The sequence below is a fragment of the Bufo bufo genome, chromosome 2 (assembly GCF_905171765.1).
Source record: "Bufo bufo chromosome 2, aBufBuf1.1, whole genome shotgun sequence".
NCBI lineage: Eukaryota > Metazoa > Chordata > Amphibia > Anura > Bufonidae > Bufo > Bufo bufo.
This window is the reverse complement of record NC_053390.1, coordinates 809,396,755-809,409,083: the sequence shown is the minus strand read 5'-3', so window position 1 is coordinate 809,409,083 and position 12,329 is coordinate 809,396,755. Positions and strand designations below refer to the sequence as shown.

The following is a 12,329-nucleotide window of genomic DNA, read 5'->3' as shown; positions in this document are numbered from 1 at the left end:
GTTTCCATTAATTTGCCTACTATTGATGTCAGACTCACTGGTCTATAGTTGCTCGATTCCTCCCTACTACCTTTCTTGTGAATGGGCACGACATTTGCCAATTTCCAATCTTCCGGGACGACTCCTGTTACTAATGATTGGTTAAATAAATCTGTTAACGGTTTTGCCAGCTCACCACTAAGCTCTTTTAATAATTTTGGGTGTATCTCATCAGGCCCCTGTGACTTATTTGTCTTCACTTTAGACAGCAAACTTAGAACATCTTACTCTGTAAAGATACATGCATCAAATGATTTAATAGTCATTCTTTCTAGTGGAGGTCCTTCTCCTTTTTCTTTTGTAAAAACTGAACAGAAGTATTCATTAAGGCAGTCGGCTAGCCCTTTATTCTCTTCTACATACCTTCCGTCCTTTGTTTTTAATTTAGTTATTCCTTGTTTTAATTTCCTTTTTTCATTTATATATCTGAAGAATGTCTTATCCCCTTTTTTCATAGACCGAGCTAGTTTTTCTTCTGCCTGCGCTTTAGAAGTTCTTATAACTTGCTTGGCCTCTTTCTGCCTAATCTTGTAGATTTCCTTATCTTCATTGCTCTGGGTTTTTTTATAATTACAAAATGCTAGCTTTTTATTTTTAATGATTTGGGCCACTTCTGCTGAGTACCACAGTGGTCTCCTCCTTTTTTTGCTTTTACTGACAAATCTAATGCAATTTTCTGTTGCCTTCAATAATGCACCTTTTAAGTAGTCCCATTTCTCCTGGACTCCATGTAATCCGTTCCAGTCTGATAAGGACTCATTTATGACTAATTTCATTTTTGAAGGTATTTAGTGTTATATACTATAATTATTACAGGGTGGTCCGGTAATATATGAGGTATTTAGTGTTATATACTATAATTAGTCCAGGGTGGTCCGTTGGTATATGAGGTATTTAGTGTTATATACTATAATTAGTCCAGGGTGGTCCGGTGGTATATGAGGTATTTAGTGTTATATACTATAATTAGTCCAGGGTGGTCCGGTGGTATATGAGGTATTTAGTGTTATATACTATAATTAGTCCAGGGTGGTCCGGTGGTATATGAGGTATTTAGTGTTATATACTATAATTAGTCCAGGGTGGTCCGGTGGTATATGAGGTATTTAGTGTTATATACTATAATTAGTCCAGGGTGGTCCGGTGGTATATGAGGTATTTAGTGTTATATACTATAATTAGTCCAGGGTGGTCCGTTGGTATATGAGGTATTTAGTGTTATATACTATAATTAGTCCAGGGTGGTCCGGTGGTATATGAGGTATTTAGTGTTATATACTATAATTAGTCCAGGGTGGTCCGTTGGTATATGAGGTATTTAGTGTTATATACTATAATTAGTCCAGGGTGGTCCGGTGGTATATGAGGTATTTAGTGTTATATACTATAATTAGTCCAGGGTGGTCCGGTGGTATATGAGGTATTTAGTGTTATATACTATAATTAGTCCAGGGTGGTCCGGTGGTATATGAGGTATTTAGTGGTATATACTATAATTAGTCCAGGGTGGTCCGGTGGTATATGAGGTATTTAGTGTTATATACTATAATTAGTCCAGGGTGGTCCGGTGGTATATGAGGTATTTAGTGTTATATACTATAATTAGTCCAGGGTGGTCCGGTGGTATATGAGGTATCTAGCATTATATACTATAATTAGTCCAGGGTGGTCCGTTGGTATATGAGGTATTTAGCAATGTAAAAACACCAACTGCAGCGCTCTCCTGTGAGCTTTCTCTGGGAGGCACGGAATTAAGTCCGGGACACGATCATGTGAGTATTCAAAAAGAAAAAGTAGAATCCGGCTTCCCATAAAAGAAAAAGGTTTATTTCCTTGTATAAAAATATCCAGACATCATATACAAAAACTTTGTCTACGCGTTTCAGACCTTATAAATAGCGGTCCTTCATCAGGACATACAAAAGCTAAAATAAAGTCCCTCTCTTATAGGGATGGGCCGGGTTTCACCTAATAACCCCCCCCACCTACCGAGAGGGAAAGAAATAACTCCTTCTCCAAAACAGAAAATCCCCTCCGGCTATCTGTACTGGAGAACTAATCATACTTCGTATTCAGACCGATTGGAAAACAGGTTCCTAAGGTGAACATCCAATACGTTTCTCTACTCAGTAATTTCTGTCTGTGATCGCCTCCTCTGATCGGGGCACGCACCCTTTCTATGCCGACGTCATTGGCAAAATGTGGTGAAGCCACGGGCACATTCCTAGTTGTATAGTGCGGGATATCAGATGGGGGTTTCCTGACTCTCACCTTAATCTGATGAGTCGCACAGCCCACATATTGTAGCCGCCATTCCCTGCAAGTTATGACGTAAACAGCTAATTCCGTATCGCAATTCAAACAGTGTCGTATTGTATGGCGACCGCCATTGGCTGTGGAGGGGATCGACTGACAGACATTTAGGGAACTGCAGCCTCTGCATCTATTGCTGCCACATTTATAACAAAACGCACTGAGGGAAGGGGGGCCCCAGGGCCCATGAGCCGTTAGCTGCGCCCCTGATAGCAGCCCTTCTATGTTAACCACGTGGGTTTTTTAGTCTTCGTACCTTGATCAAAAAATAATCTGGGGCTGACCCTGTGACCTATGGTAGGAGCCTTTCGTGCTACACATTTAATACCTGCCGATCCTGCATGTTCCCGCTCTCAGTGTCGCTGTATGATATTGCTGATCTCCCCGAACCCCTCACTGAGTCCTGTAACAAAGGTAATGGGACGCGCTTCACGCTTCATAATGCTTCAAAATGTGTTTTCATTCTTCTATTACTGATCTTATTTTTAGATTTTTGTTTGACTGTTAAGGGAAATACTAAAGGAACCCTATCTTGTGTCAGTGCACACTGCTTCGCTCTCTCGGTATTCTGCTCAGTGTAATGTGGTTGTCATCTTCTCTGCTTCCTGTGAGGACCAGGGGACATTTGAGCGGTCACGTCTAGCCCTAGTCAACTCTCCCTTTGGGATATTTTTGATGACATGTGCAGGATGGCACGAAGTCGCCCCAAGTATGGTGTTGCCGGCGGACTCTTTCCTGTGTGTATATGTCAGGACACCGGCCCTTTCACTATCGGCCTGGAAACACAGATCTGAAACCACAATTGATGAGGGGTCACCCTGCATAGTTAATGGGACTGAGGCAACACATCCATTTAGGTGCTCCTCAAAGACGGGTACGTCGGAGGCTACAACAAGTCGTCAATGTAACGGCCATGTGGACGGACACTGCCGGTATTACATCTGATTTTGCAGATTTGCTGCACACTGCCACACTCCAGGAGCGGTCGATGATCAGAGACAACATACTTCTAAACTTTTTAAAACATACAATAGGGATTATTTTTTATCCCATTCAGTCTATGTAGATCACCGGCCCTTGATCGCTTCCAGGAGTCAATTGAGAAGGATTTGTGTGTATTAAATAGTAACATCAAACAGAAATATACTAAACATAATATGATCAAAGAGGAGTTTGATGCCTTAAATGCGCATGACATTGTCATCAAAGAAGCTGATAATGGGAGGGGGGGGTTATTAGATAAATATTTATAAGACTCAAATTTTGTAGGGGTGGGCACTACACAAGGGTCTATTGGGTCATGTGTTACTTCTACTTTTAAGAGACAGTAATATTATATTTAACCATGGGAGGGAGATAGGGAGCCCCTAGTATAAATGTCCAGGCCCAGACAGGGAGGAGTTAGTCTGTAGTCAGGAGTCTGTGGAGACAGAAGTGAGAGGGCATCTTAGCCAGAGATATGCTGAGGGCCTCCTCCTGACATGCAGCTGGACAGTCCAGGCTTCTAGTTGCCACCAGGAGGCTATTGGGAACAAGTCCAGCCTGCCTGTAGAACATTGAGCCCATGATAGCACAAGAAGAATCTACCCCAGTAGAAGAGATGTTCCTCCTGGGAGAAACCTGCAGTACCCTCAAGCCAAGCAGGGACCGTGTATCCAGCTAGGACAAGTAAGCTGAAGGGCAGAGGAATCATTAAGTAAATGCAAGGATAAATACGGGAGGAAGATTATTTGCCAAGGATAAAAGCCAGTATTGAGGTATCCGGGCCTTGGGATAAAAGCCAGCCAGGAGTTCTAAGGAACAGTGTACACTATATCTGAGGAGAAGGTACAGCCTGATCTGTGTGTGGATTATTATTGCCCTCTGAAATTATACCTGCCAGTATTGAAATTAGCCTGCTTGTGAAGCACTTGATGTAAGGGACTGTATCACCATCTTATTATACAAAGTTCGACTGTTCTCCAGTAAAGCAAAGTTTGGTTCACTATACCATCCTTGTACCTCACTTATTACTACTGCTATAAATCGGTGTGCCACCGTTACAGGCACTGGCGTCACGATTCTTAAAGGGACCTTGCACTAGGCACATAAAACACCTGCAACATCCAGGGCACCTCATCCACCATCAGGCCTGGTCCCTAAATACAGAGTGTGCCCCAGAGGAACCCTGTGCCAGCCTCTCCTTTACTGTCGCATGCCTGCCCAGGGTTCATCTTCAGAACTGTGAGTAACCCTCGCTTGCCCATAACCGTGACCTCACAATCGCAATACCCTGCAGGTCTAGCGTGCTGCACTACTATTTATTACCATTGAAGGCTAATCCGCTCCCACTCCATCAACAACTAATCGGTGAGATTTCACAGGAAGGTCGTGATCTAGGCATATTGACCCAGAAAGATTCTATCTATGTTCCTTTTCCTGTGATTTCTATTTTATAAGGAGGGTTTCCACCCCCTTATGAGACCGAGAGTTGGGGGCATCGGTTCGTACTCCGAGAGTGGGTGGACTCCCTCCTTCAACCCTTGGTTCTGATGATGCCGGGCTGTTTGAAAGATACACGCATGGTTTTGCAATGCTTTGAGAATTTTAAGTGGAAAAGTGAATATTTGTGGGTCACATCTTTATACACTAATATTCCCCACCATCTGGCTATTGAAGCATTGCGGTGGTACTTGGCAACCTACAGTACAGACCAAAAGTTTGGACACACCTTCTCATTCAAAGAGCTTTCTTTATTTTAATGACTATGAAAATTGTAGATTCACACTGAAGGCATCAAAACTATGAATTAACACATGTGGAATTATATACATAACAAACAAGTGTGAAACAACTGAAAATATGTCATATTCTAGGTTCTTCAAAGTAGCCACCTTTTGCTTTGATTAATGCTTTGCACACTCTTGGCATTCTCTTGATGAGCTACAAGAGGCGTAGCTAACGGCTCATGGGCCCTGGGGCCCCCCTTCCCTCAGTGCGTTTTGTTATAAATGTGGCAGCAATAGATGCTGCAGTTCCCTAAATGTCCCTAAATGTCTGTCAGTCGATCCCCTCCGCAGCCAATGGCGGTCGCCATACAATACGACACTGTTTGAATTGCAATACAGAATTTGCTGTTTACGTCATAACTTGCAGGGAATGGCGGCTACAATATGTGGGCGACTCCTCAGATTAAGGTGAGAATCAGGAAACCCCCATCTGATATCCCGCACTATACAACTAGGAATGTGCCAGCGGCTTCACCACATTTTGCCAATGACGTTCCAAGCGGTCTGAGTAGGAAGTATGATTAGTTCTCCAGTACAGATAGCCGGAGGGGTGTTTTCTGTTTTGGAGAAGGAGTTTTTTGATGTCTGGATATTTTATGCAAGGAAATAAAGCTTTTTCTTTCATGGGAAGCCGGATTCTACTTTTTCTTTATGAGATAATTAGCATAATATTCTATAATTATTCCAGGGTGGTAAAGTGGTATATAAGTTATCTAGCATTATATAGCATCATTATTCCAGGGTGATCCGGTGGTATATAAGGGATCTAGTATTATATACTATAACTATTCCAGGGTGGTCCGGTGGTATATAAGTTATCTAGCGTTATATAGCATCATTATTCCAGGGTGGTCCGGTGGTATATGAGGTATCTAGAATTATATTCTATAATTATTCCAGGGTGGTCTGGTGGTATATAAGTTATCTAGCATTATATACTATAACTATTCCAGGGTGGTCCGGTGATGTATGAGGGATCTAGTGTTATATGTATTATATGTGGTATATAGTGTTATATGATATACATTTTCCAGGGTGACCCAGTGGCATATACTATAAAGATTCCAGAGTGGTCTAGTGTTATATGAAGTGTCGATTGTTATATACTTCAATTCCAGGGTGGTCTAGTGGTATGTGAAGTGTACTTAGTGCTATACTATAATTATTCTAGGGTGGCCCAGTGGTATGTGAAGTGTACAGAGTGCTATATTATAATTATTCCAGGGTGGTCCAGTGGTATGTGAAGTGTACTTAGTGCTATACTATAATTATTCCAGGGTGGGCTAGTGGTATTTGAGGTGTACAGAGTGCTATACTATAATTATTCCAGGGTGGGCTAGTGGTGTCTATGTTTAGTGATTCATGTGAGCACTCCAGTAACAGCCCATACACACCGACCACTCTCCATGAAGACAAAGGAAGATTTGTGAATATAGCAGGAGACAATCAGTTTTTTCCCTATGGCTTTAGGCACAATGCCGGTGCTTATGTACATACCATATCTTATACAGTACAGTGCATAGTCCCTGGTAATGCATGGTCATGTCCCTGGTGATCTAGTGGTATATGCCATGTTCTGTCATCAGCATATATCATTCCTAGTGCTACATAACAGCAGAACACACCCGTCTGCCGCCTGCTATATACTGTATCAAGACTCCAAATAATAAATATACAGCCTTAGCCCTGGTCACCCAGAGGTACATAAAAGGTGGTAAAGTGGTATATAATACGCCCAATCATATGTTGGAGTCCAATGAATAGTTTTAGATTCTGTATAGCAGAGCTCATTGTGGCATTATAGGATGGCCCTGGTTTATTCTTATGATACACATACCATGCAGTATTAAATGACAAATTCAACTCTGCTGCTCCTGGAAAGCAAGCAACCAGCAGAAGAGCTGCCGTGTGTATATAGCAGAGTCTGCTGTGCACTGACCTTCCATCAAGGTGTGGTGAATGCTCCAATATATATTCAGACAGTTCTTTTCCTTCTTCATCCCTCGCTTGCATTTGCAGCCGTGCAGCTGGCTGGAGTGAAGGGCGTCCACGGTGCGCTTGCACTGGCTCTTGGCATTGGGCGCTAGCTTGTTGGCACCATTGCCAGCTATGCACTGGCGCAATGTTCGTAAATTGAAGCTGCAGCTGGGGTTATTTTTGCATGATTCTCCGGCTTGCAGGCAGTCTCTGCTGGATGATGTGGCACCAGACATCCTTTCTGTGGGGGAATCGAAACAGAATATATTAGATAGACAATGAAAATGCCATCGTATCGCTGGGCACATTTCTGCTCTTAAAACAGCTGATGCCACTACCCACCATAGAAAGGGTCAAATGGCAGGCTTCTCTAATGCCCAGATTCACAGGTACAGGGATTGCTCATTTGGACACCTTGTAGGGGTACATTTAAAGGGGGTGTCTCACGAAAAATATTCTGCGTTCTTCACACCAGCACCTGGATCTGAATACTTTTGCAATTATGTGTAATAAAATATTTAGCATAGCCATCGAGCTATTCAAAAAATTGCATCTGTATAGCGCCGCCTTCTATTTGTTTTTTTTTCCTTATTTCTCTGTCCACCTGACTACGGTGGTTGCACATGCTCAGTTTCATTTCTCAACTGTCGCCAGTTGTATCCAGTAAGAAGCTGTGACTGTTGACATGTTTCTGACAATGAATATGCCTCCTGAGAAAGGACACGCCCTTCCAGCTGCCGCAGAAAGAACACACCTCTGAAAAAGAACACACCCTCTAAGCTGTCCTAAAGACAGCTGCAGCAGAATGGATATGCCCCCGAGAAAGAGACAAGAAGAGAGGACACCCCTCTAGGAAGAGACATGTTCCCTGAGCTGTGATAATGAGAGAGCTGCAGCAGAAAGAACACCCCCCCCCCCTAGGAAGAGACATGTTTCCTGAGCTGTGATAGGGAGAGAGCTGCAGCAGAAAGAACACACCCTAGGAAGAGACATGTTTCCTGAGCTGTGAGAGGGAGAGAGCTGCAGCAGAAAGAACACACCCTAGGAAGAGACATGTACCCTGAGCTGTGATAGGGAGAGAGCTGCAGCAGAAAGAACACACCCCCTAGGAAGAGACATGTTCCCTGAGCTGTGATAGGGAGAGAGCTGCAGCAGAAAGAACACACCCTAGGAAGAGACATGTTCCCTGAGCTGTGATAGGGAGAGAGCTGCAGCAGAAAGAACACACCCCCTAGGAAGAGACATGTTCCCTGAGCTGTGATAATGAGAGAGCTGCAGCAGAAAGAACACCCCCCCCCCTAGGAAGAGACATGTTTCCTGAGCTGTGATAGGGAGAGAGCTGCAGCAGAAAGAACACACCCCCTAGGAAGAGACATGTTCCCTGACCTGTGATAGTGAGAGAGCTGCAGCAGAAAGAACACACCCCCTAGCAAGAGACATGTCCCCTGAGCTGTGATAGGGAGAGAGCTGCAGCAGAAAGAACACACCCCCTAGGAAGAGACATGTTCCCTGAGCTGTGATAGTGAGAGAGCTGCAGCAGAAAGAACACACCCCCTAGGAAGAGACATGTTCCCTGAGCTGTGATAGGGAGAGAGCTGCAGCAGAAAGAACACACCCCCTAGGAAAAGACATGTTTCCTGAGCTGTGATAGTGAGAGAGCTGCAGCAGAAAGAACACCCCCCCCTAGGAAGAGACATGTTTCCTGAGCTGTGATAGGGAGAGAGCTGCAGCAGAAAGAACACACCCCCTAGGAAGAGACATGTACCCTGAGCTGTGATAGGGAGAGAGCTGCAGCAGAAAGAACACCCCCCCCCCCTAGGAAGAGACATGTTCCCTGAGCTGTGATAGGGAGAGAGCTGCAGCAGAAAGGACAAACCCATGAAAAAGGACATGCTCCCTAAGCTGTCCTAGGGAGAGAGCTGTAACAGAGAGGACACAACTATGAAAAAGGAAACGGCCCCTGAGCTGCCAGCCTGAACAGAATTGGACAATGCATGGGGAGGTCTCTGGATTCATGTGCGTTACAGGGCTGGTTGTAGCAATTCTCATGAACTAGATGATGTCTGTTTCCCATTACTTACATGAATCAAGGGATAACTCCTTTAATGGGGTTACCAAGCACCAGGAAACCCGCATATAAGGAGAATGTGGGTAAAAAGCTAACATTCTTTTGGCTGCCAGCAGAGGGAGCTCATGGCACATAAATTATTAGGTAAAATAGCTGCTGTATAGAAAGAGCTCCCTCTAGTGGTAGCTGCCAGCAGAAAGAATTATACCATGCTTTAGTAGTCTGAAGCAAGAGATTTGGAGCTCTGCACCAAAAAAACAAAAAACACTATAAAGAATTTTGGACTTTGGATTTAGATGAAATTATGTTATTAAATTATAGGCAATATTTCTGCATAATCTGCAAAACCTCTTCATCATGTAACCAATAAACCACCCCAGACTATCATCTATAATACACTGCCCATGACGGAGCCAGCACAGGTCTGGTTAAACTTAAAACAGCATAAGGATGATGGACTGACGCGTTCTGAGCATTGGACGATTGCTTGACAAACGTGTCTTTAACCTTGTGAAATAAACTTCTAGTTCTAATCAGACCTGTGCAGTGCTGGATCCTTCTTCTGCATATCGGTAATTTATCATGGTCACGCACATGGTCCCTGTGGGAATATATTGAGGATGAGTCCCTGTGGTCAGCGGCTTTGCACACCCCATATATATACCATGGGATGTAGGCAGGGATTAAGCAAAATGCCCCTTCTGACAGCCCCTGGCATATGGCAGTACCATTCTGTATCTGACACTATTATAATGCTATATACATACTGGAAACAAAATATATAAATGAAAGAAAAATAAATAAATAAATAAATATATAACATATAAACTACTTGGTATTTTATGCATTGATGTAAGTAATCACAAAAGTACATACAACTGTAAAGAAAACACCAAAATGACTAAATGAAGCCTTTCCTCTAATCTCTGGTGATTTTCCTACGGTGAATGTAAATGAGGGCATGAATTATGCATGTGTCTGATATGGATGCTGGCAATAAGACGGTGTCGGAGGCAGATCCTAATTCTTGGATCGCACTGCTGGGTTTTGGCTCGCTGCGCTGATCCAACGGCGCTCAGTCCACAGAACAGACAGCGCTAACGTTTTAGCGCTTGTGACTGTGATGCATGAAAAATGTATCCCACCCCCCCCCCCCCGAATTACAACCCCTGCGTCTCTGGACAGGACTTCACTGACTGTTCCTCAATTATCAATCTGTGTTATTACACTTAAGGCTAAGACGTCTAATTGACCCCAATGGGAAAGAGTTACAGATGTGGGGGAAGAGGAATAATATTGGGAATTTACGGATTCAAAGCCGGAGGCCAAGTATGAGGAGTGCGGATAGCAGTGAATCAAATGGTATTTAACAGTCAGAGGATTAAACGCACATTAACGTATAATAAAAAGCATTCACACGAATCAAAGCTATAAGATCCTGGATTATACCGGATAATGAAGCCCAGCTGTAATACATAAGGGTGTTCAATAATTATTACTCAGGTTAAAACAAACATTGTAGCCTGGAGCGCCCCCTATAACAGCATTCTGGATGTATAGTCTGGAGCGCCCCCTATAGCGGCAGTCTGGATGTATAGTCTGGAGCGCCCCCTATAACAGCAGTCTAGATGTGTAGTCTGGAGCGCCCCCTATAACAGCAGTCTGGATGTATAGTCTGGAGTGCCCCCTATAACAGCAGTCGAGATATGTAGTCTGGAGTGCCCCCTATAACAGCAGTCTGGATGTATAGTCTGGTGCCCCCTATAACAGCAGTCGAGATATGTAGTCTGGAGTGCCCCCTATAACAGCAGTCTGGTTGTGTAGTCTGGAGTGCCCCCTGTAACATCAGTCTGGTTGTGTAGTCTGGAGTGCCCCCTGTAACATCAGTCTGGATGTGTAGTCTGGAGTGCCCCCTGTAACATCAGTCTGGATGTGTAGTCTGGAGCGTCCCCTGTAACAGCAGTCTGGTTGTGTAGTCTGGAGTGCCCCCTATAACAGCAGTCTGGTTGTGTAGTCTGGAGTGCCCCCTATAACAGCAGTCTAATTGTGTAGTCTGGAGTGCCCCCTATAACAGCAGTCTGGTTGTGTAGTCTGGAGCGCCCCGTATAACAATATTCTGGATGTATAATCTGGAGCACCGTCTATAACAGCAGTCTAGATGTGTAATCTGGAGCGCCCCCTATAACAGCAGTCTGGATGTGTAGTCTGGTGCCCCCCTATAATGGCAGTCTGGATGTGTATTTTGGACTGCCCCCTATAAAAGTAGTCTGGATGTGTAGTCTGGAGAACCCCCTATAACAGCAGTCTGGATGTGTAGTCTGGTGCCCCCCTATAACAGCAGTCTGGATGTATAGTCTGGTGCCCCCCTATAACAGCAGTCTGGATGTATAGTCTGGTGCCCCCCTATAACAGCAGTCTGGATGTATAGTCTGGTGCCCCCCTATAAAAGTAGTCTGGATGTGTAGTCTGGAGCACCCCCTATAACAGCAGTCTGGATGTATAGTCTGGAGCGCCCCCTATAACAGCAGTCTGGATGTGTAGTCTGGAGCGCCCCCTATAACAGCAGTCTGGATGTGTAGTCTGGAGCGCCCCCTATAACAGCAGTCTGGATGTAATCTGGAGCGCCCCCTATAACAGCAGTCTGGATGTAGTCTGGAGCGCCCCCTATAACAGCAGTCTGGATGGGTAGTCTGGAGCGCCCCATATAGCAACAGTCTGGTTGTGTAGTCTGGAGCGCCCCTATAACAGCAGTCTGGGCAGTCTGGATGTGTAGTATGGAGCACCCCCTATAACAGCAGTCTGGATGTATAGTCTGGAGCGCCCCCTATAACAGCAGTCTGGATGTGTAGTCTGGAGTGCCCCTATAACAGCAGTCTAGATGTGTAGTATAGAGCGCCCCCTATAACAGCAGACTGGATGTATAGTCTGGAGCGCCCCCTTATAACAGCAGTCTAGATGTGTAGTCTGGAGCGCCCCCTATAACAGCAGTCTAGATGTGTAGTCTGGAACACCCCCTATAACAGCAGTCTGGAGCGCCCCCTATAACAGCAGTCTGGATGTATAGTCTGGAGCGCCCCCTATAACAGCAGTCTGGTTGTGTAGTCTGGAGCGCCCCCTATAACAGCAGTCTGGATGTATAGTCTGGAGCGCCCCCTATAACAGCA

The 12,329-nt window shown here is 44.5% G+C and overlaps 1 protein-coding gene across 1 annotated transcript in view; it reads right to left on the bottom strand.

Moving 5' to 3' along the window:
* Positions 1–12,329, bottom strand: part of GFRA4 (GDNF family receptor alpha 4) — a 447,902-nt gene that overhangs the window by 55,885 nt on the left and 379,688 nt on the right. The window contains exon 3 of the mRNA XM_040419328.1: positions 7,060–7,338. Coding sequence (XP_040275262.1) covers positions 7,060–7,338 — 279 coding nt within the window. The remainder of the gene's footprint in view (positions 1–7,059; positions 7,339–12,329) is intronic.